Consider the following 27,832-nt stretch of genomic DNA (forward strand, 5'->3'; position numbering starts at 1 on the left):
AAGGGGCCTTGCTCTTCAGTCCAGGGCCCTCGGACACAGGGAGTCATCGCATACCTTTGGATCACCGGAACGCTCCGCCTGCAGCAGTTTCAGTGGAAGCCATGTAGTTGCCATGTAGTTTTGGCCTGCGTAAAGCCTTTAAACCCTTTGTCCCGCAGCTTCTAAACCTCATTTCTTCTGGAAACAGACCTGGAAGTTGGCTGCGGGGGCTGCGTGCCAACGGTGGGAGGTGTGCGCCGCGTTCCAGGCAGGGAAGTTACTTAGTATGCTCTTTGGATGAAGTAAGAACTGGGCTAGGTTTCCTATGAAGAGAGGAAGGCTTGCTTAGGTATGGATTCAGAAATTCCTACTGATGCCAAGTTGCTACAGCGTTACCAGCAGCAGGGTGCTGAAAGAGCAGCCTACAATGCGTCCACACAGGAGCCACCATTGTACAGGTAGAGAACAGGAGCGTAAAACCCCATTTATGTGTTGATGATTACAGGTATGGAGACTAAGATTTGAACTGGGACTTAGACATGCCTGAATTCTTGGTCACAGCACTAACAACTTGTAAAGGACTGTATAGTGCTGCCTGTTGCAGTGCTCATTAACATGCTAATTTTGCAGTGGCACACACATTGTATGGCTTTTCTTTTAAAAAGAAATTGTAGGTCTTTTTTATTCAAAGGAATCCAAACCACACCTGGTTTGATATGTGGTTTTGAACTCTGTTTTAGACTATGTTAATGGTTTACATGATGATGAAGTAATGATTATGTAATAAGCAAAAATTAGATCAGTGTGTCTATCCTTTTCACCCTAATCCTTCTGCTGAATAATGACACCTTTATCCTCACTTCCTCTGAGGAGAAACACAGTACCCCAGCTGATGGGAAGAGCAGTGGGCAGATAAAGGCTACTTCCACATTTCTCACTAGAATCTTACTAAACAGTTCATAGATCTTTATACCTTTTAAAGATAGCATGTATATCTTTGTAGTTTGCACGTCTAGCATTTATTGCTTTTGTGCCATCACACCAGTTTGGATCTTGTGATAAACGTAGGCTAATTCTTCAGTTCATCTCAGAAGAAGGAACTTTGAATCTTTGAATCATATTTTTTGAAATTAGAATTATGCTCATGTTCACTTAAATGTTACATTTTGCCAATTACATTGAATATTATACCACTGCAAGTCCCTCCTCTTATGTATTTAGTGCAAATCAAAGCTTTATTCTCTTTCTGTTTCAGAGAAGCTACAATATTTCAGAAGGCTTGCAGAAGTGTCAGTCTAGATGCATCTGAGGAAGTCAGATCCCTTCCTCATTTTATCGGTAAAATATATTTCCTTTAATCATAGAATCATCCAAGTTGGAAAAGACCTTTAAGATCATCAAATGCAACCATTACCCCAGGACTGCCAAAACCACCACTAAGTCATGTCACTGAAGGAAATGTCAGATATTTAAATTTGCCTTCTTGGGAACCACCCTACATATAATCATTTCAGCTGAACAAGGTATGAAATCAAACTCAGAAATGACCTGACATCTTCATGTGGATCAGGGTTGCCTAGAACCACATCTAGCCTGGCCTTGAATGTCTCCTGGGATGGTGCAGTTGATCAATAATACCTGAACTTAGTTCATAGTTTCCATGCTTTTATCATTCTGAAAATTACAAATTAATAAAATCAAAGGAATTTTTAATATATGCTTTGCTATTTTTAATCTACATTTGCATAGATTTCCTTCTAGTGGAAAGCTGTCATGCACTGTAACAGCTGCAGTAACTACAGAGCTCAGAGCATGGATTTAGGGATTCATTGTGCATACATTACATTTTCTGCAGCAACAGTACCAAGCTACATCATCCTCATTTCTTCTTGGCAGTTCCTGAGGAAATGAGGAGTAATATCTTGGAACGCCTGTCAGAACACCGGCGAGGCCGCCATGATGAAGCACTAACCTCAATGTATCATGAGCTTACCTGCATTGCCAGGGTAAGACTGGGTTTTGTAATTCAGATAGTCTTTAAGTCCTATGCTAAAGTCAAGGCCTAATGCTGAAAAGATTGCACTGACTTCCTTACCTTTTTAGGAGATGGAGCCCTTTGTTTTGGAGCCTGGAAAATTCCTTCTGACAAAACTGATGGAATCCGATAGAAAAATTGAACATCTGTTTAAAAAGATTGAGTTTGCCACTACTCTGGAAGGTTTCTCAATTGAAGTAAGGCAGCTTATGCCATTGTCTCCTCCTCAATTCTTTGTACCTGGTCTGCGTAACAACTTCTTATGTCTTGCTGTAGTTTTAAGAGATATATAAATGCCTTTTTTTTTTTTCCTGATACTTCATTTTCAGTGAAAGTGAAAATAAATCCTTCTTGCAGGGTTTGGAAGAACTGTGGAGTATCATCCACCAGGAATCCTTAACCAGAAGGAAGTGGATTAAGAAAATGGATGAATCCCTAAAAAAGGTTGAAAGAAGTCGAGCTGATCAAGTGAGCTGTGTTCTTCATATCTGTTAATTCAGCATAAGATGGTTTTTTGCTTCTGGTGTTGGGTGTAGTGCAGAGAGTAGTTTGTTTCCACAGGAGCCAAAGACATCTGCCGGGGGTTCTGTTGCATAGGCAATTACCGTCTTTTCACCAGTAGATTCTCTCATACCTACATAATCAGAAAATACGTCTTTACCAGTTACAAGGTGTTTGTTTCATTCACAATTACTTGTATTAAAGATGCAAGGGACATGTGAGCTGCTTTTATTTTTCTGCAGAGTTAGTTAGGTCAAACTGTAGCAGGTCTGAGGTTATTTTGTTGGGAGACACCTACTCTGCTGCTGGGCGCTGCCCAAGCTGGTTGGGGTTTGGTCAGGCTGGGTATCAGTAATAGATGTGCTATGCTTCTGCAGGCTTCAGCCTGACCTGTAAGTCACTTGAGATCACAGGAAATGTGAAGATAAGTAAACAAATAGCCCATAAGGAAGTCCTTGCTGCTTTGTCCTTGCAGGCAGACAAAAGCTGTCTGTTATACTCATGTCAGTTTGTCCTCTCTTTGTAATGAAGACACTGTAAATAGATCCAATAATTTTTCTATTTGATTAGTTAAAAAAATTACCAGAGATGACCATGTTTGCTTAAATCCACCAAGCACTGGTGGATTCACTGCAGGTATTTGAAAGGAAGTTGGTTTAATTTTTAAATTCAAATTGCAGCCTGGCTGCAGAGCACTCACTCATCACAGCTATTGAAGAGAAATTGGTTGAGTAGTAACAAAATGGAATGTTTTAGTTACTATTTATATGAGTGATTTAAAAATGTCAGTATTTAAGATTTTAAGTATTTTAAGATTCTGTCTGATTTTATTGTAATGGAAAAAAATGGTTTGTTCATAGCATTGCTTAACTTTGGAAAGTGACGTTGGAGTTACACAGATTTTTTTTGTTCTTTATTCTTTTATTGCACAGATAACAGCTGTGCTGAGGAAGTATACTGTGATACTGGAAAACATTTCCTTCTGCTTGTCGGCTGATGTTTACAGGCTGATAAACAATGAGGCCATGGTAAATCTTTCATCCTGAGAGGCTGGTTTACTTGTGAGAAGTAGCAATCAGTATTCCCAGAGTGTCTTCTTTTCCAACTGAAATTCATTATTTCTACTTACCAATCCCTGCCTGTAGGAAAGCTTTTTATTTTGCAGGATATTCTTTATGATTTATATCATTTGTATTTCCCACTCATTTTACACAGAACATGCTCTTTTTCTTTTCTTTTTTTTTAATATTTTATGCTGCTTTTATTCCTGTTTTGAATTTTTACTGCACAGCTCATTAACAGAGCACTGTTGGCTAACCAGAGGGCAATTGCCAAGCTGTTCTGTAATCTAATGAAATCAGAGCTGAAGAAGGAATTATTCCATCGATTGAAATGGCAAGACAGAGTCAAAGACTGGAAGCTCATCCAAAAGAACTGTATAGTTCACAGTTTCAGGTCAGATATTTTCCAGTTATGTTTTGATGTATGAATAAGACACAGTGACAAGTGTCCCAAACAGATACTTACTTCAGTGTATTCTTCAATCCTACAGAGAATTTATGGCAAATGAAGAAATACAGAATCCGCCATCTGTGAAAAAAGAAATGGAAAATATGATAACAGATCAAATTTTACTTGGTGAAAGGAGACTGGAGTTTTTGCAGCACCTGGGGTATGACAAAAGAGAACAGGAACAAAGGAAAATATAATTATTTCTAGAGTTGATGAAGGTTTTGATAGCAAAATGCAGTTTGCTCTCTTTCAGTGTGTGATTGTACAATGTAGCAGTAAGGCAGGGCCAGAACTTCATTTGTAAAGCTATGTTTAATGGAAAAAAAAGCACTCTTGGTTTTGAGTGCACCACTTACACTAAATGGGGGGGATCGAGGGCTAGAAATGCAGGCACACGAAAGTAAATATTCCTAACCTTTAAAACATGTTAGAAAGGGGCAGACAAGTATGGGTGGATTGTATAAACTGGTGATCTTGTCAAGGCATTATTGCTGGGAGGAAGTTTAATTTGCATAATAAATTAAGAAAGAAGTCTTTATGGAACTCTAACACTGCTACATTTGCATGTCCATCCTGACCAGAAGATGGTTTGGGTGCAATGCATTACCATATTTTACATTTTTTCTTTTACAATGTATGTAGCAGCAAGATAGATTACAGTTAGTTCCCTGCTGGTGAGCAGTGGTCTTGGTGAACAGCAGTGATTTTATTTTCATTGTGTCCCTTAAGATATCCCATATAATCCCATAATTGTATCCCTTAAGAGCCAACCGGATTCTATTTTTAAGATATCTGACTCTTGTTTCGTATTTCAATAGTGACTTGTTGCCTCCAACGCACACAAAAGCTGAGATAAGTGAGTGGTACAGATCTTTGGTGAATTTAAACAAAAGTATAGGTAAGTTGAGAAATCATAAAACCAGTCTGTAATTCAAGCAATTCCAGGCAACACTGAGCCAGACAGTTGCTTTGAAGTATTTGTTTGCTATGTTTGTTCCATGGGTTTCCATATATCTTCTAAGTTGCTTTGAGCTGGCAATAGTACCCAAATAAACTGTCCATTGCCTTGCATCCCTTTTGCCAGCACATTTTTTCATGGTGATATGCAGCAGGAACTGACTTGGTTAGAATTAATCTGGGGGAAATAGAAGGTTAATCTTAATGCAGATCAGTTCTCAATAATATAAAAATACTCCTCTTGGAGAATGAGAGGGGAAGCATTTGGAGTCCTTCCTTCCTCCGAGTCTTATAGTGTGCTTGCTTTCTGTGTGTCTACATTCTCCTGAACACATCCTGTCTTAATGTTTGTAGCCTCTATAGCAGCAAAGAAGTTGCTAGTGATTGTAAATAACTCACTACCTTTAAACATAATAATGAAAAGATTTGTATTAAAACACCTTCTTGGTTGATAGTATTACATACATGTGAAGACACTACCGGGATATGTTACCTGTGCTGAGACTCAGCAGAGGCCCTCATTTCACACTGCATTGTGAAATACAGAACGCTTTACACTGTTCTTCCCTGTTATTCCATGTCCTTAAGATACCTACAACGTGCAGTATATGAGGAAAATACGTATCCAGTACGAGAGAGTGCAGCAGACGTGTTTGGCAGCCATGCAGCTGCACAAGGTATCAGGTATCAGCTTTGCAAGTTCTTGGAAGGATTGCTAGTAACAGTGTACAACAGGTTGTTACATTAATACATGTTTGAGTATCCGCCAAACATGAGATAACAAGTGAAATTACTTTTTTAACCTGTCTTATGTTAGAAAAGTTACTGTCCATTTTGTTTCACAGTATCATATGGTATTTGTACTTGAGATGTGTAAAAGCAGTAAAAAACGCCAGCAGTGAAAGGAGTACTGTGCCACGTTTAAGTGGAGAACCCAGGGTCACAACCCTCAGTCATTGTGCTGAATCTCTCTTTTCTTGGGAAAGAAATTCCACCTCTCTGCCTTAATTTCTACCTTTGGGTCCAAATGGAATTGTACTGTTTACTAACAGTATGTGAGATTCGGGGGGGGGGGGGGGGGGGGGGTGGGGTGGTGGTGGTGGTGGTGGAATGGGGTGTGTGCTGAATCTTTTTCTATTTATTCACAAGAAAAGAAGAAACACCAAGTTTATCCATACTCTCTAAAAGCCACACAGTGTTTGTTACATTATGTGTATGTCAATAACTTAGCATTCTTTTTCTTTAGAATAACTTGTTGAGTCTAAATATTTGCACAAAAGAAGAGGCTGAAGAAACTGTGAATTGTGACTTTCTTCAGTTGACTGAGAAACTAGAAAATCGCTTTGAAGAAGAGCTGGAGCATATGGATGTATGCTTATTACATTTGGTTTTCTTACTCTCTGTTCTCCCTGCGCTACTGCCTGAAATGCTACGTGCATCTTAGGCTGCTGCTGTCATATCAGAGGTCTAGAATGTGACTCAACACCTGCCCCACAAATAAAAACAGTTTGGTATGATTCAAGAAGAGTTCCTAATTGTTTGGTTTATAATAGGTTATCATGGATTAATTAGATATAGCACATCCTGCCTGGAGGCAGGGAATAGGTATAAGTGATATCCCAAATTTCTTTCAATCCTATCTTTTATGATTCCATACATGAAAGTGGCTGGGCAGTTATTCCTAAAATGATAGGTAGCCCAATACTTCAGGACATGTGCTGAACTTGGTGATTCCGTGCTTTACAGTACCAGAGTAATAAATAGGAGTTTTAGTATCTCAGCTTCTAGAACAAAAGTCCTCATTCCTCCTTGGTTTACTTGGACTATTTTTTCCTCTCCAAATAGAAGAGGCCATGTTGAATATTGATAGCACACTGCCAGGTAGCCGCCTAACATGTCATATGTCCCCTTACTCATTCATTTCACCTTCCAGCAACAGTTTAGTAGTAACTGGTTCACTTTAATGTCTTTCTTTAGAGAGACTTTGAGGAGCTGGCTAAACAGCATGACCAGAATTGTGAAGACTTGTACAACTATTTTCAGGAGGCCATGGGTCTCTGGGATGTTCATCAGCTCAAACTGTCTCAGCGGGAAGATCAACTTCAGAAGAAATTAGATGAATGCAGACGGGAACACGATAACTTAACTCAGGTATAAACATAAACCCAAGGATGCAGTATGATGTAAAGAGAGGACTTGTTAATGCAGAGAACCCTCTGGAATTCAAAATACCTGCTATAAAATTTACAACATTATCTTTGACGTAATACTGGAATTTCTACAGAGGAGTTTCATTGAGTTAGGTAAACTTTTTGCTGCTTGATTCACACTTAATGTACAGTCATGCTTTATTCTTGACATGGCAAAGGTGATAAAGATTGTATTTTATGTATTGAGTTGGCTACAAGTTTCTGTTACTCATAAGATCTTGTACAGTTGTACGGTCTTGTTTGTGTGTCAAATTCTTGAATTATGGGTATAACATGCAACTTGGGGTGGAAATGCCAGAGATGTTCATTATCTATGAAAGATCTTCAGAGAATATGAGTTTTTCTAAGGTAGCTTCCCTTCTTGGTGTAGAATATATGTACCTAATTAAATTATTTGAATCCTAAATAGTGATGAAACATTTTAGTAATTACAAATAATTTTTACTGGCTTCTTCTTATGTGGCCCTAGATGCTGGAAGCTAATCTGGATATAATTTTGGATAAAATGAGAAGAGAAAGCTCCAAAGAAAATCTGAAGAAATATTTGGAGAATGCATTTTCTTCTTTAGATGACATCAGAGCTAGGTATGAGTTTTGTAGGTGCAAACTTAAAAAGTAAAGCGCGTTTAAATGTTGCTTGTGTTACTTAGGTCTTGCTTATGCTGTAGTGTGAAAGCGTGAAAGGCACTGCTTGCTACTTCATCTAAGAATGTAAAATAAAATCATTTCTATACTGAATGAAGTTAAGGCAAAATATACCCACATATTAGAAGGGAGACTGATAGAAGATTTAAGGTATACCAGACCAGTATTATTATACTGGTGGTATAATGTGGTAACATGTCATCCATGCCAGAGGGCTGATTGTTTATTCAGAAGACAAAAGTAGTGTTTCAGATTCTTTAATCACATACATCAAAAGGAAGTCAGTGCCCTCACCTGTGCTCACAGATTTGATCCCTTTCAAAGTCACAAGGACTAGAAGTCACTTTAAAAATCACGTCAAAACAGCATATGCCTCTCTCCTTGCTGAAGATCTTAGCCTAAGGTTTGAGAATTAAATAACCAGAGAGGAAGCAGTTATGTTTTCACATCCAGAAGGTGTTTTGTATCTGTTAGATCGGAGACATATTATCTCTCACATGTACACACCTACCCTGCACCCATGTTTAGAGCTGTTGGTTCAATGCTCCTTTTATTCTTTGGGAAAATTTTAAAACCCCAAGGTAATGTACCTTTTTAGGTGAGTGGAAATAATGATAGAGTACAATGTTTAGCCTAAAGGTTTCATGAGATTGGTCGAAAAGTTAGACATTGTAGCCGTATTTCATTTTATTTCTATACATACTCAAGTCTATTAAACAGTGACCTTAAATTTGACAGGTATGAGACCTTCAACCAAGTTCTAATGGATAAAATAATGGCTTACCCAGAAGCTATTTTTCAGGAATTGATTTCTTATAGTATATCCATCAGCCAATATTTTAATGTGAAAGAAATCTTCAAACAGGTATAAAGAAAACAAACTTCTTCTGGTTTAAAATCTTACTGGTGTATGAATTTTTCACTTTGGGGAAAATTTACATGAGCTTTAAAATTTAGATTATAGAAACTGAAGCATTTTTTGGCCGTAGGACTGAGGTGGGTTTGGGTTAAACAATTCTTTTTTTTTTTAAATTGTGTGTGAGTTTTTGTTGTTGTTTTGCTTTTAGAACTTGCAAGGAAAGACGGACTCAGCACTGCAAGATGAAGGTAATACCTCAATGGTGCAAACAGGTAATTTTGCTTGCTTGTTTTCAGTCTGTATTTCTTTGGACTGTGACCAGTAAAACTCTGCTTTAACTGGAAAGAACTAGTTAAGGCTTCAGAAGCTGAATGCCTGGTGGAGCAGCAAGCTGAGAGCAGTGTGCAAGAAAATGAAGGAGAGGAAAAGATATACAGTTGTCAACAGGAAAATGAAGAAACACACACAGCTGAGAATGAGGAGGTTTTTGCCCAGGAAACTGAAAAAAAAGAGAACAATGAAGATGAGGAGAGTTTTCCTCATGAAAGTAAAGAAACTGAGCATGCAGAGCAAGAGGTAAGTTTTACACAGGTAAATGAACAAGAGGATAAACTGAAGGTGAAATAAGTCTTGCACAAAATAGTGATGAATAAGAAGTCTTTATTATTATTACTACTATTATTATTATTATTATGGTGTAAGTCTAAATTCCTTAAAGTAGATTAGATTTAGTTTATTGTTTTAGTTTCTTTCTGGAGTATTAGGGCTTTAGATTCTTTTTATGGGCAAATGGAATGTATAAAACAGTTTACAATGCACTGCTTTTACCGTTGTAAAAAAACTTTTGCATTGATTTTTTTTTAAATATCTTTCTTTCTTTCTTTCATCTTAGTATTCTTAACCCAGGGTGACTGATTTAAGCTGTATTTGTACCTAATTATTAGTTTTTCAGGTGTTTAGTTATGTGAATTTATCACCATAACAAAATCATTTTAAAACTTCGGTGACTCTACCTAAGACACTTGCAAACATCTGTTCTCTGTACAAAGGTTGTCCAAATTGAGAATGTTATCCTTAATATCCTTAGAATTCTTACATTAGCTTGTTCACTGTTGATTCTATACCTTTAAAGGTAACAGATGATGATTTCCAGTTGTTTCCTAGGTTATGTTCAACAGCAGCAAGGCAGAAAGCTCTGAAATTGCCACTGAGGTTTTTTCCACTTCTAGTGGCAATTCTTACACGGTTCTTAGAGTTGAAGAGGCAGGAAAGACTGGCATCCCAGAGACTTATTTTACAAAATATGAACAAAAAGAATCACTTCCTGTGTACCTGAAATACATACTTATTGAAGAAACAGTGTTTGTAGAGCTGAAAAAACGGTTAGTAGAAAACAGTTTTCTGTTCGTTCTTTACCTTTAGGTAATAGACAAATTTCACCTGTTCGGGAGAGACATTGGATTAAAGATGCAAAAATAATCTAAGGATTTTGATGTTATTCCTCTTCTTAAATTGATAAAAATAAGAGAAAATTTGTATATTGCTTTTCATCCATGACTCTCAAAAGTACCACATCAGCATTTACCTTTTACAGACCATTCATATTTTACAGAATGTTATTAGTGAGAAAACTTATTACAGAAAAGCAAGTAGTTTGCCCAAATTCCCTGCAGAGCCATGGAGGTAAAATGCTTGGTACTCAGTAGCATACAGCTAGCTCGAAAACTCTACCAGTATTGTGCAAATGGTAGTGAAAACACATCTCCCTATAGTCAGAATTTAAATTCTTAATATATTTAATAAATTCTTATTTACTGCTTACTGTTTCTCACTGTAATATTTCTGTTTCAATCATAGTATTCGCCTCTGCTTTTTTGAACACTTGGAGAAATGGTTTGCAGAGTCCTTGTCCAACTCCTGTGTCTTTGTGGCTGCCAAGAAAGAGGAGCTGAATTCAGAACTTCAGCTGTGTCTTCACTTGCACCAGCAGAAGCAGGAGAACATAGAGACAAATATCTACAATGTTAGAGCTGGTATCCACTTGTTTTTACTCTGAGCATTCCATGTCTTTCTTTAGAGAGGAACGTAAGTGGACCAAGATCTGTTTCGGCATCAGTTGACTCAGTAGTAGAGGACAAATAGGAAGCAGTTCAGTGCCTACTAATTCCTAGTATAATATGTTACTAATATTTTAAAAAAGCTGTTTCTGTCCTATAGCTCGTGCTGGTTCAGCTGCTATATTTTTCTTGGAAAACAGCCAGCAGTGTCTTGATCAATAGCTTGATTGTAAAAGGTGTAAGAAATGAACATTCAGTTTCTATTGTCAATATCTGTGAGGCCTCATTCTCCTGGAAGTTATTTAGCAAGAGTTTGCAATGTACAAAAAATAATTTTCAGAGTATTGCGGAAAAAGAATTGGCAAATGTTGGGAGAGCCGGGGAGGGGCAGGGCTCAGCTCTGTGAACAGCACCGACAAGCTGCAGATTGGCCACTAACCACAGCTCTTTTCTGTATGAAAAGTGTCAAGTTTTTCTCGGGAAAAAAAAAAAAAATAATTTAAGACTGGCTTGGTGGCCCTGAACATCTAGACTGGAAACTTCTTTTTTGGGAGAACAGGCAAATAATTTGTCAATGCCACTTTTTCCTGCAAAGAGGATAGCTGCCTTTCTGGCAGTTTTCTTGAGAGTGATTGGGTTTGATTTACCTGCCCATCAGTCCACAATGGAGACCAAAAAGGTTTTTGTTTGGGTTTTTGTTTTTTTTTCTCCACAAAAATATAGAGAGGTATATTTTTCATTAAAAAGAAAATCCTTTACTTTGGTTGCAAGACTGAGAACAGAGATAATGGAATGTAAGGACTGACCAAAACTAAAAGAAAGAAGAGCAAAGACATTTGTGATTTGAATGGATTATGAGCTGCCAGGGATACATGTCAAAGCCATGAGTAAAATCGAGGAAACAGAATTGGGTGTATTTTATTTGTACCTTTTAGCCACTCTGAGATCTGTCTCAGTCTATTCACAGCTGCTTCTGCTAATAGGTTGGCTGATGGTTGTGATGGTCACAGTAAACATGGAATAATGACCGTATTGTAACATTTCTTTTCTTGTCAGTGGAACTGTTGCTTCACAAAGAGCGTCTGGAATGTCACTGCAGAGGGGTGGGGGAGGCTCTGGAAAAGGAGAGAGCTGAATTTCTTGGATTTTGTGAGCAGCAAGATAATATCTGCAAAAACTTAGAATCACATCTCCGTGATATGGAGTCCGTTTTCCTCAGTGCTCCTATGACTGAAAAGTAAGTGTGCCACAGGTGTTGCTGGTGTGAATTTCCATAGTTAAGTACTCCTCATTGCTGTCTGCACCATTCCTGGTTTGTGCTCTGAGGCTGTTTCGCATGTTATTACTCTGCAGTGAAAATTGCTTTATGAAATGCAAAAAAAAAAAAAAAGGAAAATTTTTCTTTCCTTTCTCTCTCCCTGAAGAAATTAAACCCAGAACTGAATGGATGGCGACTATTCTCATGCACTTTCAAAGTCCTGGCAGTCTTAAAGTAGAAAAGATGTTTCATCTGTTTATATTTTATCTGGTTTATTGAACCTGCACAGTAATATGAATTGACTAATTGGTTTTGAAGGATACTTTTCAACAGCACCAACTGCTTGCCAATCTCTTCAACATGTCCATCCAGACAGTCACAATTCAGTGAGTTGCTTTCAGAATACTAAAACACTCTTGAGTTCTGAGATTTGTTCATGTCTCTATAGCCAGCAGCCTCTGAATCATGATGTGTGTTCCTCATTCTATATGTTTTCCCTGTCTTGTATTGTTTGCTATTAGGTTCGTTTCTTTCAGCAACAATCTGCACTCAGAGCTACATAATCATCTGGAAATGATCCAGGTTTCCCTGAGGAGTTACCGGAACTATCTAGAGGAAGCTTTTGGAAAATTAAGAAACTCAAATGTGGATTTTCTTAAGACTTGCAGGTATAGAGATTTCATTACTGTTGTTTATAAATAGTTACTATTTCTAGGCATCTGTGTTTGTTGCATAAGGCAGAACAGCAAGATTCAAGTTTATTTTGTTATTCGTCTAGTTTGCTATTTAAAAAAGCAAATGTATTTTGGTAAGCCACTATTATTATACTGTTTTCATTACATTTGTGTTGATATCTATGTTTTAGGGCTACTTAGCTGAAATAGTCTTTGAGAAAAAGAAGACTGCTGGCCAATTGTTTTTACTTTGCTGGTTGTTTTCAGATTATTTTTGGAGGGAGGTAACTTTTCTCCTGAGGAGGTGAAGTCCTTCAGCAAGCGTCTTCAGGAGGAGAGTGAGCATATTGATGCTTTCGAAGGTTTAATCAAGACAGATATGGAGAAAATGGAATCGAGCTGCCTGGAGCAGGTGTGCCGTTTCCTTCCTTCAAATGATACATTAGAGTGGCATATTTGATGTGATTTATAATCAGCCCACCCCTAGATTAGAACTGTAAGACTGTTATGCATGGCAATTACGTGATGGAAAAATGTAAATAGAAATGCTGAGTTCTACTATCAATGTTTTAAAAAGTGAAAATTAATTACTTTTGTCTCTTGTTTCTGGCATTCTTAAAGGCTACCGAACTCATCAACCAATCTGAAATGAAATTTTGTTATCTCTTTATGAGTAGAGTTTTTATGGAGAAGATCCAACAATTTTTGACAAATCTACGAGTGCGAATCAAGTCAGAGGTATAAACAGAAACATCAGAACTTTGTTTAAATGAATTATAATAATTTCCCTCATATTACATTGAAGACATTTTTGGCTGAATTCAGAGTGAACAAACATTAAGTGACTTTTTATATTAATTCAAAACCTGTTTTCTAGGTCATTATAACCTTAAAACTATATTTTTACTGCTGCTGTAGCTATGCTAGAACACTATGTGATCTTGCAGCATGTTGAATATGTACATCTGAATAGACCAGCATTTTTGTGTGGTGTAGTAAAGAACATGAAGTGTTGCTTTTCTTCATTGTCTTCAGCTTCTCCTCTGAGTACCAGTGCTTGATTGTTTTTTACCAGTTAGTCTCAAAGTGGAGCCTCGAAAATCCCTTGAATGGGATTTTGCTTCACTAGTATCTGCTTCTGTTTTAGGTAGCAGATTCCAATTTGCAGGCAGTGACATTAAACTCTTATCTGGAGAAGCTCCGTCAGAAGATAGATGCTTGTGCCCATCCTACTGCAGATACTGAAGTAAGTTCTAATCGGCATGAAATAGTATTTAATTTGATTTGGTTTTAATTTGATTCACTGTGCATGTTAGTATAATTTATAAACTAATATTTTTGAGGCAGGCTTATGTTTACACACGTTTGGGGGTGGGCAAAAAGTGTACATTACCACTGAATATTTACTCAGGAAGGTCCTGTACCTGTTTTCCTGTTTGCCAGACATAAACCTCAGCCTCTATACAATCTCAGAGCTTCCATGTATGTGTAAATGAAATGGTGACAAAATCATATGATTTTGCATGCAAGAGTCAGCATATTTGGAAAGTCTGAAACAGCTAGCTTAGCAACTACCACCTGTAATATCATCTCTTTCAGGCCTTGACTTCAGAAGAGTTGTATGATTTTGCCAAAGTAGTGTTGAAAGAACTGAAAAAGAGGAGCCAGTATCTCGACTGCTTGCTAGTAAAAGCAATAAGCCTGCATGACAATGTAAGATAGAATTTAAGTTCTATATTTTACTTAATATTGAGTGTTTTTTTATCTGTATGTTTCACAGGATTTTCAGAATCCATGCTTTGAATTTTCAAATGAGGGAAGATGCTGCATTATGGCAAGGTGTCCAAGACTTTGTAACATTAGATCAGCTTCTTTAAGAGGATGAGTAAATCAGTCACCACTGAGTTCACTAAATGCTAAAGATGTATAATTCTTCACAATTATTTTCAAAATTTAGCACTATTCATAGATATGTATTTCACGGGTTTCTTTAAATAAATGAAAAAAATAAAAAAAATCTGTCCTGAAGAGATCTTTTTATGAAGTGGTCTGTTGGTTTTTTTTTGCTTTGGTTAGGTTTTAACTTCCTTGTCTGGAAAGTATGTAATGTGTAGTCTATACAGGATCATTGTTCTAAGGATATATACTTAAATACTGCTTATGATAATTGTGAGAATCTGCTCTTAGCTACTTATAAATGTCTCAGAGTTGCATAGCTCTAACAACTTTACTACTGGAACTATAAAAATCTTTCTTTCAGCCTGTGAAGCAAAACAATGTGTTTGGAAGTTCTGCTTTAGTAATCAGTAACTACATGTAATGCTTTCACTGCCTAGTACAGTCAACAGGGTTTCATTTTCCTCATATTTCAGGAAGACTTTAGCCCTCCTGCAGCAGATGTTACATTACAAGGTCCAATTGCTGTTGCCACTCGAACAGGGTATCTCAGAGATGAGAACAAAGTGATGGTGATGGGGCTGGATCCTGTCAAATTTCCTTTGTTAAATCCAAGCAGAATGGGAAAGCCTACAGTTGATGATTTAGCAATAAGTGTTATCAAAAATTTACTTGAGTAAGTACTTGTTTGCCTAAAGGTGTTTTTCTGTGACTGTCTTTATATTTCCTTTGCTACATACACCTTCTCTCTTCATGAGGCTCACCGTAACACTACAAGGGGTTTCCCTACAGTATTTCTAAAAATTGTATTCCAGAAGCATATAAAGGTTTTCCTGAATTCATATTTTGTAGTTTATGTTTATTTATAAAGAACTATTGAATATATAATTCCTAGTTAACACTACTACATAATTCCTGGTAGCTGAGACTGCTTTCTTTGTAAGAGCAAGATTTCTAATAGCCAAAAATACCCCATTGTGAGTAATGAGTAACATCTAGTTTATAGCGCTGAGATAAATTTTAGGTATTAAATTTTTGTTTTCCAGAGCCTTATTTTTAATTAAGAGATAATTCTATGCTACATACTTGAAAGAACATACAAAGTGTGAACAGTATGACAGTGTGTGATTTGCAAATAAATATGTTAATACATTTTTGCTTGCAGAAATTATGAAATTCCAGCTCAACAATTAGTTAGTCCCATGAAAGTACTTATATGTACACTGTCAGCTGTAAAACTAATCCTATCTGCTAAATATTATCTCAGAAATTTAACTGCACTTAGAACATAGTGGGGATAGAGAACTTCCATAGTTCTCTATATGATACATAATTTAGTGTATAACATAAAATATGGTATTCAATAGCTCATTAGCTCTTTTTTTTGTTTCAGAATTCAGCCATACAGAAGATCTTCGGGCCTAAATCAGGATCACTCACTTTCATCAGGAGCAGGTGTGTCAGAATTTCTTTTACATATTACATTAATCTAAATTGGGGTTCCTAGCATGTCACTGAGGTAACCCCTGCCGAAGTTTTCCATTTCCTCATCTCTCCTCTCCTGAGCTTGATTCCTCCAGCCACTTCCAGAGATACACTCACTGTCTTCCACATTCCTAAGTTCCCATCAAAGCCAAGACTATGAACGTAGCCCTCTCATTTTCCTTATTCCCTACCTTAATGCTGTTTTAAGCCTCCTCCCATCTACCACATATTCTCTATGATGTTCCCACTCCCCAGTGCACAACCTTTATTGCTGTTTCCACTGCTGGGCTACTTCAGTTCTGTCTGCCAGGAATTATTGTTACTGTAACTGTCCCCTTAATGTTGTAACCAAACAGTATAGAAATGAGAATGCAAACTATACAACCATAAAACAAAGCAAAACAATCTTTAACTGACATTTATGCAATGTTCTTAATCTTTTCTTGTTAAATATAAAGTAATTCTTCCCACATCAAAGAAGAGTTCTTGCCTTAATGTATCTGATGAAGATCCTCGGAAATCTGCCTCTTGCAGCTCTGCAGCTCTGACTACCAGGAAGGCATCTCCTAGAAAACTGATACGAACAGGAAGGTAAGATCCCCTGAAAGGAGGAATTCCACTTATAATATTCGTATGCAGAAACGTCCACTGCCTATTATTTGAAAAATTGTTAATGCTTGTTTGTATTTGCCTTTTTTCCATCTTTTCCATCCCATTTGGGATTTCTTCCCTCTTTATGTCGTCATGATCAGCTCTGCATTCTTTTTTTTCAGGTTTTGGCTGGAAAAACATTCTTCTTTTTATCCTGCTGTTTTGTTTTTTTTGAAGTTGTTGAAATACAGACTAACCCCCTCTTAAATCAATATGGCTTAATTTTCAGGTCTGGTGTCTAAATAGTATGTCTTCAGCTTAGTCCATAGGTAAATGAAATGAGCTACTGTAATAGAATAGAACCACAGAATCATAGAATAGTTAGGGTTGGAAAGGACCTTAAGATCACCTAGTTCCAACCCCAATATCATGGGTAGGGACATCTCACATTAAACCACGTCACCCAACACTCCATTTAACCTGGCCTTGAACACTGCCAGGGATGGAGCATTCACAACTTCCTTGCGCAACCCATTCCAGTGCCTCATCACACTCATAGTAAAGAGCTTCTTCCTTATATCTAACCTAAACTTCCCTACTTTAAGTTTGAACCCATTACTCCTTGTCCTATCACTACAGTCCCTAATGAAGAGTCCCTCCCCAACATCCTTGTAGACCCCTTTCAGATACTGGAAGCTGCTCTGAGGTCTCTACGCAGCTTCTCTTCTCCAGGCTGAACAGTCCCAGCTTTCTCAGCCTGTCTTCATATGGGAGGTGCTCCAGCCCCTATCATTCTCGTGGCCCCCTCTGGACTCATTTGAACAGTTCCATGTCCTTTTTATGTTGAAATGGAGCAACAGGAGAGTTTGAAGAGCCACTGAGGAGAGAATCCTTTTTTCCCATTAAAAGCTTATTTTCACATAACACTAGTTTTAGGGCTACATTTTCCTGAAGTTTTCTTCAGTTTCATGTCCATCATATGACTGACCTGCTCAAATAACCAGCCAGAGAAGGAAAATACTTGTGGATAGCTTCAAATTAATGTTTTACCTCCCTAGAATACAGAAGTACACCAGACCAGTTCTCAGTGACAAGGAATTCCAGATATTTGAAGAGAAGCCTCCAGAATCTGAGTAAGTTATGTATATTTTTCAGAAATAAAAGTCGATCTGCAAAAAAAACCCCTACCTATGTATTTATTTATAATTGTGAACTGTAGAGTTCACCACTGAATTTTGAGGTACTGAAGTGGGTTGAAGGGTTGAAGTGTTTACAGAACAGTTCCTTTTTGCAGCATAATAATAGTGAATCCGTAGTCATCCATTTTATTCTATTTAATGCCTGGAATGGGTAGCCTCATTGGAGCTCATTTTGTACATTTACAAAGAATGGGCTGTAAAATGTAAAACAGTCTGTCTTTCAGTTATTTTCACCTCTAAGATGATTAATAAATATTATGCACTACATTCTTGTGCTCAGTATTATATTTATATGGATAATCAGGGAACAAACTGTTTAGAAGGTGATTTTTAAATGGTTCTATTCTCCTCTAAGAAAATTTAAATTTTTTATATGTAGAATTGAGATATTTCATATGCACTACACAAAACTATTAAAATTGATGCCTAAGGTGTTTAAGTGCTTGGGAATTGTATTCCACATCGTGCTTCAAAATACTTCCAGTAAACAGCTAGACCCACCTTCAGATATTTGTGGTTTATCTCAAATGGCTAAGCTCCTAAGGTGAGGTTTCAGCACAGGATGTTCCCATGGCTGCTTTATTACATGGAGTATTTTCTGGTAAGTGTTTCCAATAGCTCCTCAGCTCTGATGCTTCTCTAGAGGATCTGCACTGATGGGGTGAAGGTTCTGGGGCATTCTGAACATTTGTTTGTGTATGCTCTAAAAACTGTATTAAAATAAACCAAAACAGTATATTAGAAAACCAGTCAATATTGCCTATGTGGTCACTTTACAGAGGGATTGTCTTTTACGTTTAGTGGGTTTTATCTATTTATTTATTGATTATTATTTATTTCATTTGTTTTCAGTACTTTTAAGAAGATTATTATGAATATTCTGTGGACAGGTAACAACAGCTTGCTCTGCCTTGCTGAGGTAAGAAAACCCAGTGGTGTTCAGTCACTTGTGCTTTCATAGGTCTTCTCCCTAAGATGTCAGCTGAATCATTTGGCTCTTTGCAATGTCTGGATGGCTGTCCAGAACCTCTTCTTTCAGTGCATTTAATTTTTAAATAATATTTGGCACAGTGTATTTCTAAACACAGTTTTCTTCATGAGCGTTAACTAAGCATTTCAGAATCAGAGGAAGAAAACTGGTCTCAAAGAAGAGGGTGGTTGATAGCCTTATGTATCCCTGTTTCTATTATATGCCTAGATGTGACTTGTTTGAATGTGTTATCAACGACTTTGCTGGTTTATCTTTACCTCCTGAAGGAATTTTACCAAAAAGGGAAGCCTCAAGTCACAAAAATCACGGTGCCTGAAGACCTGCCAGAGACATTTGAACATTGTGCAGAAGTGCTCAGACAGAAACTTTTGTCATACCAAAGTCAGACAGATGATTACTACAATTTCTGTCTTATAGGTAAATTCATTCAATAAAGACTTTTAGTTTCTTGTGTATGTTAATTTTTCATTTACGAAAACTGCGAATTGCAGTGGTTGAGATTTATGTAGCTTTCTTAATCCATCACATTCAGTGGAAAAAGTCCAGTTGATTTTACTAGAAATTGGGCCAATATTCTCTTTTCTATACCATTAGCTACAGAAGGTGTGGCAGAAGGGCACTTGACTGAGTTGAAAGATCTGTACAAGGTCACATCTTTTGACAAGTGCATGTTCCTCAAAACACTGGACCTAGAAAAAGGAATGGCAGGAACAGAATCTCTGTCAGAGAAAATTCCAGGTTGTTTGACCCTTGCAGCATACATGGAACTTGGCTGAGTGGTTTTTCTCTGTGCAATTAAGACTTCTGTGTCACATAAATATCTTGTCTTTTCCAAAAAGAATTTCAGGATCAATTGAAGTTGTTTGAGAAGGAGCTCGCTTACGTCTCCCTGTTGGCGGTTGATAGCCTTTTCAAAGAACATGAGCAGAAGCTCAGCTATTCCACTGGTCAGGTTCGTCTCCTCTTCAATAAACAGCTGGAAGACTGGGAGAACCTGAAGGTATGTGTCATGGACATCCAGTAATGCTTCCAGTGGAAGCAATGCTAAGTGCATTATCATTATAAAAATATTGTTTTATTAATCTCACTGTTTGTTTAATGACTCACTGCTGAGCTGGCCACACATCTGGTTTCTGTGTTTGCAGTTAGCCTATGTAGTCCTACTGGAAGCTTTGGATTTCCCTTAACTCAGTCTCTTTTCTCACTGCTTCCAGCACAGGACTGGCTCTTTACAATCTTGTGCAGCTCTGCCTGTCATTTGAGACTTAGATTGTAGACTCTTTAAGGGCTGCAAGATTGTGGTATGGCTACACAGGTCATACTGCATGGGCGCACTTGTGTGTAAGTACTAAGGCGTATGGATGGGTAATGAAATATCATTGATTAAGTTTTCAAAAGAGACCTATATTTGTCGAGTAATATCAGACCTGATAATAGAATCATAATGAAGATCACACAGGAAATGTTACAGAGCTGCATCCTGAGATTTAAATTCAGAAAAAAATACAAATATAAAAATATAAACCCATCCTGTTTACCAGTTGATGGGAGAGATTATTATTAGTCGAAAACAAACCCAAATGTGAGATCAAAGGCGTGCTGTTCTCCAGCAGACAAGCAATTTGGTATATACTGTGTTAGCCACAAAACACATGACATTTTCTTTGTCTTTCTGAATACCTTTATATAGAATGTGTGGGTTTACTTCTTCCTTATTATGACTCAATTGCGCATTCTTAACTGAAGGCACTTTTTATGTATTTACTTAAAGGCTGCACACAAGAATCAGTTACGTCCCTCCCTAGGACACCCAGGCAACTTGCTGCAGCTGGACTCTTTATGTCAAGAGGAGCTAAAAAGGCAAAAAGAACAAGCTGATGGTATTCATCTCAACATGCAGATGCTGCAGGTAATTGTATAGCCATTGCTCAGCATGAACTTAGATGTTGCATTTGGAAAGGAGAGTACACCTTGAATACATTTTTCCTTCCCATCAAAAGTAAATTGGAAAATGTTTTCAGTTTTAGGCAATCCAATTCATATATCTTGTAACTTAAAAGTTATGCATTATAAGCATTAGATCAATATATACATAAATGCATATGCACATGTACACATGCTTTATTGTGGAACTAACTGGTCTTTTTTATCGTTCATTGAACATACTGAGTAAGAGATGACTTAGATGTAAATGGTAAGAATAAAGATATATGTCTAAGTTGGGAGCAAGAGTGACGTCCTCTGGTTAGTTATATTACTTGCAGACAACATATGGCTGGAAGGTTTTCTTCTGTATGCATTTCATTAGTGCAAATAATTGACATTTTTCTACACAAGAGTAAGAACTGGAATAAGAAGATATTTACAGGAGAGTTTTGGGAATCAAACCACTTTTTCTGCTCCATACTCTAACATTACTGAATATCAGTTCCTTGGCATGAATGCTTTTAGTTTAGGCTACTGACTTAGAATGCTATAGTGTCTGCAGAGTATATATGTATTTAATTCTGAAGTAATATCTCCTTCTCCTCTTAGCTCTGTGAACACACACAAAACCACACATTCCCTGTTTTAGAATAATGCCTTGGCAGAACATTTGCACCCAAAGTACCCAAATTCCAGCATGGCCTTTGCTTTGGGCAGAAGGATGCATTTACAAACAGCTGGTTTTAGCAGGTTTAGGTTCTTAACCCAAATATACAACTAATGGGCACCTAACACAGAACTGTGTAGGTTTTTGTACTTTAGGTAATGAGGTAGTGTTAAGAACACTGCAGAGAGGCACTGTTAGACTCTTCTATGTGCAAACTTAGAGCCTTCTGTGTGTTATCTGCAGCTGCTGCAAAACATTAAGGTTGGATGCTTGTGTAGTTCCTTTGGAGATAAACTAAGAGGAGATCGAACTATCAGAGGAATTACTCTCACTTTTCTCCAATGTCACAACAGGACTGTGCTGCTGAGTGTGCTCAGAACTTTGTTTCTGCACTAGCTGCCTTCACTGAAAAGCTGCTTCTGGAATTAGATGAAAGTGTCACTGCTGATGATGTCCAAGTACCAAGTAAGTAAAGAAAAAATTTGTTGTATCAGGCTTCTGCTTCCTTCTCAAAGATTGCAACAGACTTCCCCTGGGAAGAGGAGGCTTTTATGTGCTATAGTACTTTAAATGGGTAGATTTGCATGATGAAACATGCAAAGCTATTTCTTGAAAGTGAAGACAACTAGCTGCATGTATTGACTTCAAAACAATGGTATTACTGCTGTTGTTTTGTTGCTGCTGAGTATATCTCCTGTTATCTCCCAGAAATTGAAACACCAAGAGAGAAAACATCCACTCTAATGCACCGTAAACAAGCTGGATTTCCTCTAGAAATCTGTGAAGTTAAACAAATAACTGACCGTGGGAGCAGGTAACATCTGAAGCTACTAAGTGCTGTTCTATGTAATTTCTCTTCTCTAAAGTCTTATCAGGCACTGTCCTCATAGTTTTTTTTCTGCACTTGTTGAAACTGCTGAATACTATGCTCATAACTAGTGATGTCATTTAACTAGTTAAGGTCAATTTAGGTAGGCAGTGATTTGAAAGAAGGAATAGCAATGGATCCAAATAAAAGTGAATTATGTATTGTATTGTAAAGCAATACAATTTCAATATTATTACTATCATAGAATGTTTTGGTTTGGAAGGGACCTTAAAGCTCATCCAGTTCCAATTCCCCGCCATAGGCTGGGATACCTCCCACTAGACCAGGTTGCTCCAAGTGCTGTCCAACCTGGCCTTGAACACTGCCAGAGATGGAGGATTCACAACCATCTTGCACACCCTGTGCCAGTGCCTCACCACTCTCACAGTAAAGAATTTCTTCCTTTTATCTAACCTAAATCTGCCCTTTTTCAGTTTGAACCCATCACCTCTTGTCCTATCACTACAGTCCCTGATAACGAGTCTCTCCTCAGCATCCTTGTAGACCCCTTCAGATACTGGAAGCTGCTCTGAGGTCTCCATGCAGCTTCTCTTCTCCAGGCTGAACAGCCCCAATGTTCTCAGCCTGTCTTCATATAGGAGGTGCTCCAGCCCCTGATTATCCTCATGGCCTCCTCTGGACTTGCTCCGACAGCTCCACGTCCTTCTTATGTTGAGGACACCAGAGCTGCATACAGTGCTGCAAGTGGGGTACCACAAGAGCAGAGTAGAGGGAAAGGATCACCTCCTTCGACCTGCTGGTCATGCTCATCTTGATGCAGTTCAGCACACAGGTCTTTTCTGTGCTCACGTGCATACTGAAGCAGTTCATGTTCAGTTTCTCATCAATCAACACCTCCAAGTCCTCCTCAGGCTGCTCTGAATCACTTCTCTGCCCAACCTGTAGCTGTGTCTGTGATTGTCCTGACCCAGGTATAGGACCTTGCACTTCACTTTGTTGAACTTCATGAGGTTCACATGGGCTATGCCTCAAACATGGCCAGGTCTCTCTGGATCCTGTCTCTTCCCTCCAGTGTATCAACTGAACCACACAGCTTGGTGTCGTCAGCAGACTTGCTGAAGACACCTCAATCCCACTGTCCGTGTCACTGACAAAGATGTTGAACAGGACCAGTCCCAAACCCAACCCCTCTGCTAGCCACTGTTTATCAATTCAGCACTTTCAGATCCATGAACATACTGTGTATTTGCACTCAGATGAATTGTATTTACTTTGCAGAGACCCTGGAGTTCTAAAAGAAAAGGTGCTTGTACTAAATAAGGTAGTTTTTAGGATAAACCTTTTGTGGAGATTAAAAAATAATCTTTTGCACTTTAAATACAAGTAACATGAATTAGTATAATCTGCTCTCTTTTCTAACTTGTTCTCTCTCATAAGTGTTTGCTTCTTTTGGTTTTTAAAGGACTTGGCCAGGAATACCCATGACTACTCTTGCAGACAATGCAGATTATGTTCTTTGCAGGGAAACTGCATCAGTTACAACAGCTAAGACTACGCTGGGCCATGTAGCAGCAGTAGAAGCAAGAGATACTGTATATAAGGTTGGTCTGTGGGAAGGGACTGTGACTTAGGAAGTTTGGGCAAGAGCCGGAGCATGTTCTTTGTTTGAGATGCATGCGTTGCTCTCTGTTCTCTAGAGAAGGCTGCTTTTTAATCCTCGGGGATAACAGAAGTGAGGTGAAGATCTTGCATATGTGAATATTTAAACTGCTGATCTTGATTGAAGATATCAGCAATTTAAATATTCCTTATAATTGCTGATATTGCTAATAATTTAGTTTCAGAAGTGTTTAAAAGGGACACGCAAGGAAAGCAGTGAATAATTCATTGTTCATATAGTTCTACTGCCAAAGGCAGAAAACAGGTGGCCTTTATGCAGTCTTCTGACACAGTGAATTGGGACATAGATTTAGGTAAAATAAAGTTATATTTCTTCACCATAAGGACTATTTTGTCCTTTGTTGTTGTTCATACAGAAATACAAATGTAAACTTGAGCAGCAGTTTGCCCAGATCAAGGAAGAAAGTACAGCTCAGCTGCGGGCAATTCAGCATTGGGAAGACTGGTGGAAACGATCCATCCACAAGATAAAGCAACTCTATAGATGAGATCAGTCAGATCTTACTGATGTCCTTCTGGTCATTGTTGGTTGTAAACTGACAAGTTTGTACTAATGTCTGTGATGTTACAAGTTTAGTCCATCAGAATCTGTTTTCCTGTTGTGCTGAACCAGTGCAGTGGTGAAAGGAGCTATATCTTGCCTCTTGAAAGAAACAAATCTGACAAATGTATTGTAAATGAAATGTAGACTCTGCACCTCTTCCCAGTCATATCTCAACCAGAGTAAAGTTAATTCATTGTGGGGCTAGCTGTAATTTGAGAATCTTAAAAAGCTAGAAGCCCAAGCAGTGGATTTATACTGAAGTTCATATTCAAGTGTCAGGCATGACTGGATTTGTCTGTGTCATGGAGGAGCCTGAGGTTATAATAGTGAAAGGCAGCCTCTTTAATAATGGAATCCAGCAAGAAAACATTTTCTTCAGCACGGGTGAAGCCTTTCCCATGAGTATCCTCTCTTTCTTCACCTCCTTAATGACACAGCTCACTGCTTGAGTTTTAAAAATCTGAAATACAGGTTTAGAAATTTTAAACAGTTGAAAAATATTTTCCATGCAATGGTCTACAAGTGAGGTATTTACCTGCAACCTGTAATGCTTCCCAAAGCAGTGCTTGAAGATAAAGCACCGCTTTGTTCTAGGAGGTCAAGCAAGTTTATTTAGGAGTAACAAAGCTACCTTCAACCACATCACTTTTAGAAAACTCTCTGAACAAATTCGAGGAGCTTGAGTAACTACTAAAAATGCTTTAGCTGGTTTTTGTGTTTACTGAGACTTTGTCATTAACTGCAACCGCATCTCTTTTGTGTTCGTTTGCATTCGTTGTGAACCCCGGAGTTGTAAATCAGTTGAGGACAAATATGGAAAATGTCAGTGAGATGGCTTTAGATGCAAGGAGACATTCTGAATGCATCTGGCTCTTGTGTTCTTCCAGATTTGTAACACAGAAAATGAAGCAAGGGGGGAATGCATCAGCTGTGCTTCTAATGATGCAGTATTTCAAAATGTGTCTATTACATTTCCTGAGGGATTAGATATTTATTCTGTACAGACACCTGGAAGTAAACTATGCTTATTAAAATAGCTGAAACTACATTAAAATAACCAGAATGCCAATGTTTTTTGTGTGTGTGTTAATTTTACTATTGAATTTGAGGATAACTTTAATTCTCCTTTCGTCTATCTGTTCATTATCCACTGTCCTTCCCCATCACCCAAGTTCTGTGCTGTCAGTCTCTGTACACCATGGTGGTAAGTGCATGAGGATGGTCAGGTGCAGAAAACAAGACTCCCCAGCAGAGTGTCTGCAGAGTGGTTCTGTCTTATGCTTTCACTTATGTTTTGGGGGAAAATTCTGAGAGATGCTTATGAAATTGGAAATCTGGGAGGGGCTGCAAGCACCACAGAGACAGCATCAAATTGAGGCTTGAAGTTTTAGAAAAATAAATAGCCTGAAAATTGAGTAGAATTCCCTAAAGTCAAGTACAAGGTTTTATACGCAATAGAGCTGGCTAGGAGAGAAAATGTGTGGGTTAGATTTGGCCACAGGCTGAATGTCATCACCAGTACTGCGTTCTTGCAAAGCAGGCAAAGCATACATTGGAATGTATGAACTGCACAGTATTTCAGTTTTGTGGGGTAATCCTGCTTAACTTAATACTGCTGATGGGTCAGCAGGAGTATTTGGTTTGGTCTGGCAGCAGGTTTCATGAGAATGGACTGATTAGAGACAGTTCAAACAAAATTGAAACAGCAATAATCATGGGTCTTGAAGTTAACAATCTACAAAGAAGGACTGAAGAAGTTGTTGTGGTTGAGCTCATAGGACAGAAGAGAGAAGGAAAAGTTATATCTTTTGAATACGTAAAGGGAGTCTCTAGGTGCACGATCACTGTCATAAAAAGATACAGACCTGAACTGCTGCAAGCACGATCCTAGTTGGAAATTAGGAAGCCTCCTGATGAGGAGGGCAGTCATTAGCACTGGTTGCCTGCCCACCCCATGTCTAGCCAGCTCACGAAGAATGGTTGAGCCTGTTGAATCCCCTCATGCACACTTTTCCCTTTCGCATGCACTGGAGGCATCAAGCACAATACGTGGCACTGCAAAATCCTGGCATCAGTAGCAGCTCTCATTACAGAATGAGCTGGGCAATTAGCTAAAACTGGCCAAAGCACAGAATGACAACTAGAGGGGCAAGCTGGTTGCAAATCCTTCTATGTTTGTGGATCTGCAGGATTTTTAGGCAAGAATCTCAAACTGCTGATCATGAACCCATGAAAATCCATTATATATTTATATATATATAAAAAATATTATTTACTAAGTTGGATTTTGTGATGCTTCTTCATGAAAACTGATTAGACAGGAGAGTGTGGAAGAAGCACCAAGGGGGGTTTCTGTATGGCATCATAAAGCAAATTAAAGAACTTTTTGCTACCTATCTTTTTATGGGAAAAGGAATTAAAGGGGGAAAATGGCCAATGACATTTCAGCTCCATTGGCATTGTTGCCTGCCTTGCGAAGGGGTCCCCAAAGTAGCAGCCTGTACCAGTTCCTCCCACTAACACCAATGCTACTGACTGTCTATAAATAGGAGTTTGACAAATAGCTCTTTTATTTTTTTTACCCAGGCTCCAGCCACATGCTAGAAAGTGCTTTGCTCTAACTGGAAGCTGCCTTACAGTCTCCACAGCAGCAGCCTGGAAAGCTGCTCTGCAGAGCAGCACTTTACATACATACAGAGGATGCTGAGGAGGCAGAAGCGAGCTTGCACACATGGGAAACTTCTCGGCAGTGTTGTTGTTCTGTATTCCCTGAAGGTACTAACGAACGTAGCTTGTAAAAATGAATGTGCTTGTAACAAGCCCCTCTGGAGGCCAATTGCAAAGGCTTTGTGGTGGGTTTTTTTTTCCACAGGGCCTGTGTTTCACACTGTGGGAACCTTTACTTCCCTGTGAACAGAAAAGGGATTAATTTGAGCTTTTAAGGTAAGCCAGCTAAGCTAGGTGGAGCTCATTGTTATGCCTGCTGAAACGTGAGTAATTTCTTTGATTTACAGAGAAATATCGCTATGCAATATGCATTATTATTGTTGTGTAATGTTTCTTTGCTTGTTTGGACCTCAGTTTACCATTTTCCTACATGCACCTTTGGAGGGAGCTGTCTGTGGCAGTTACTCTTCTGTGAAAGATGGAGTTTTTCAGCTGAAGTGATAACTGTGTTAGCTTTACATATGACCTGGCAGGATTGGTTTTGGTGAGTTTATAAAATCACATTCGCACACACACTCAGGCTGGCTACCGAGTTGCTGCTACAGAGGAGCTCAATTTATTGAGATGGGAGATACATAATAGCTGGAAGACAGTAAGAAATAGCTTGTGG

The 27,832-nt window shown here is 38.3% G+C and overlaps 1 protein-coding gene across 8 annotated transcripts; it reads left to right on the forward strand.

Annotated features, from left to right (window-relative positions):
- The first annotated feature begins 46 nt into the window (after positions 1-46).
- On the forward strand, positions 47-27,715 carry CCDC180 (coiled-coil domain containing 180). 8 transcript variants are annotated; one of them, XM_057409217.1, is made up of 36 exons: positions 48-437; positions 1,235-1,317; positions 1,876-1,985; positions 2,083-2,211; positions 2,372-2,482; positions 3,448-3,543; positions 3,807-3,970; positions 4,068-4,187; positions 4,846-4,925; positions 5,573-5,661; positions 6,231-6,353; positions 6,962-7,135; positions 7,664-7,779; positions 8,578-8,704; positions 8,907-8,946; positions 9,045-9,274; positions 9,863-10,080; positions 10,556-10,731; positions 11,812-11,992; positions 12,535-12,681; positions 12,955-13,099; positions 13,309-13,425; positions 13,835-13,933; positions 14,287-14,400; positions 15,060-15,259; positions 15,977-16,038; positions 16,527-16,659; positions 17,718-17,792; positions 18,711-18,777; positions 19,116-19,266; positions 19,689-19,849; positions 20,621-20,758; positions 21,796-21,907; positions 22,151-22,256; positions 23,734-23,872; positions 27,368-27,715. In XM_057409217.1, exons 1-36 carry the CDS (start codon positions 331-333, stop codon positions 27,422-27,424), a joined length of 4,497 nt encoding a protein of 1,498 aa, XP_057265200.1. In that variant the 5' UTR covers positions 48-330; the 3' UTR covers positions 27,425-27,715. The 8 variants fall into 8 exon arrangements, with proteins under 8 accessions (XP_057265206.1, XP_057265200.1, XP_057265198.1 ...); XM_057409215.1 differs by lacking the exon at positions 27,368-27,715 and adding an exon at positions 24,308-25,565; XM_057409216.1 differs by lacking the exon at positions 27,368-27,715 and adding an exon at positions 24,308-25,565 and having other exon boundaries at positions 23,794-23,872.
- The last annotated feature ends 117 nt before the right edge of the window (positions 27,716-27,832 follow it).

The sequence above is a fragment of the Pezoporus wallicus genome, unplaced genomic scaffold (assembly GCF_028554395.1).
Source record: "Pezoporus wallicus isolate ANWC-B61680 ecotype Strahan unplaced genomic scaffold, APGP_CSIRO_Pwel_v1 contig_8341, whole genome shotgun sequence".
In the NCBI taxonomy this organism is placed as follows: Eukaryota; Metazoa; Chordata; class Aves; order Psittaciformes; family Psittacidae; genus Pezoporus; species Pezoporus wallicus.

Bases quoted from the DNA above. Each gene is read 5' to 3' on its own strand.
- CCDC180 (XM_057409215.1), top strand. From the start codon at position 331: ATGGATTCAGAAATTCCTACTGATGCCAAGTTGCTACAGCGTTACCAG. The intron at 7,780-8,577 runs GTATGAGTTTTG...TAAATTTGACAG, and splicing joins TTAGATGACATCAGAGCTAG to GTATGAGACCTTCAACCAAG. The intron at 12,682-12,954 runs GTATAGAGATTT...GGTTGTTTTCAG, and splicing joins GATTTTCTTAAGACTTGCAG to ATTATTTTTGGAGGGAGGTA.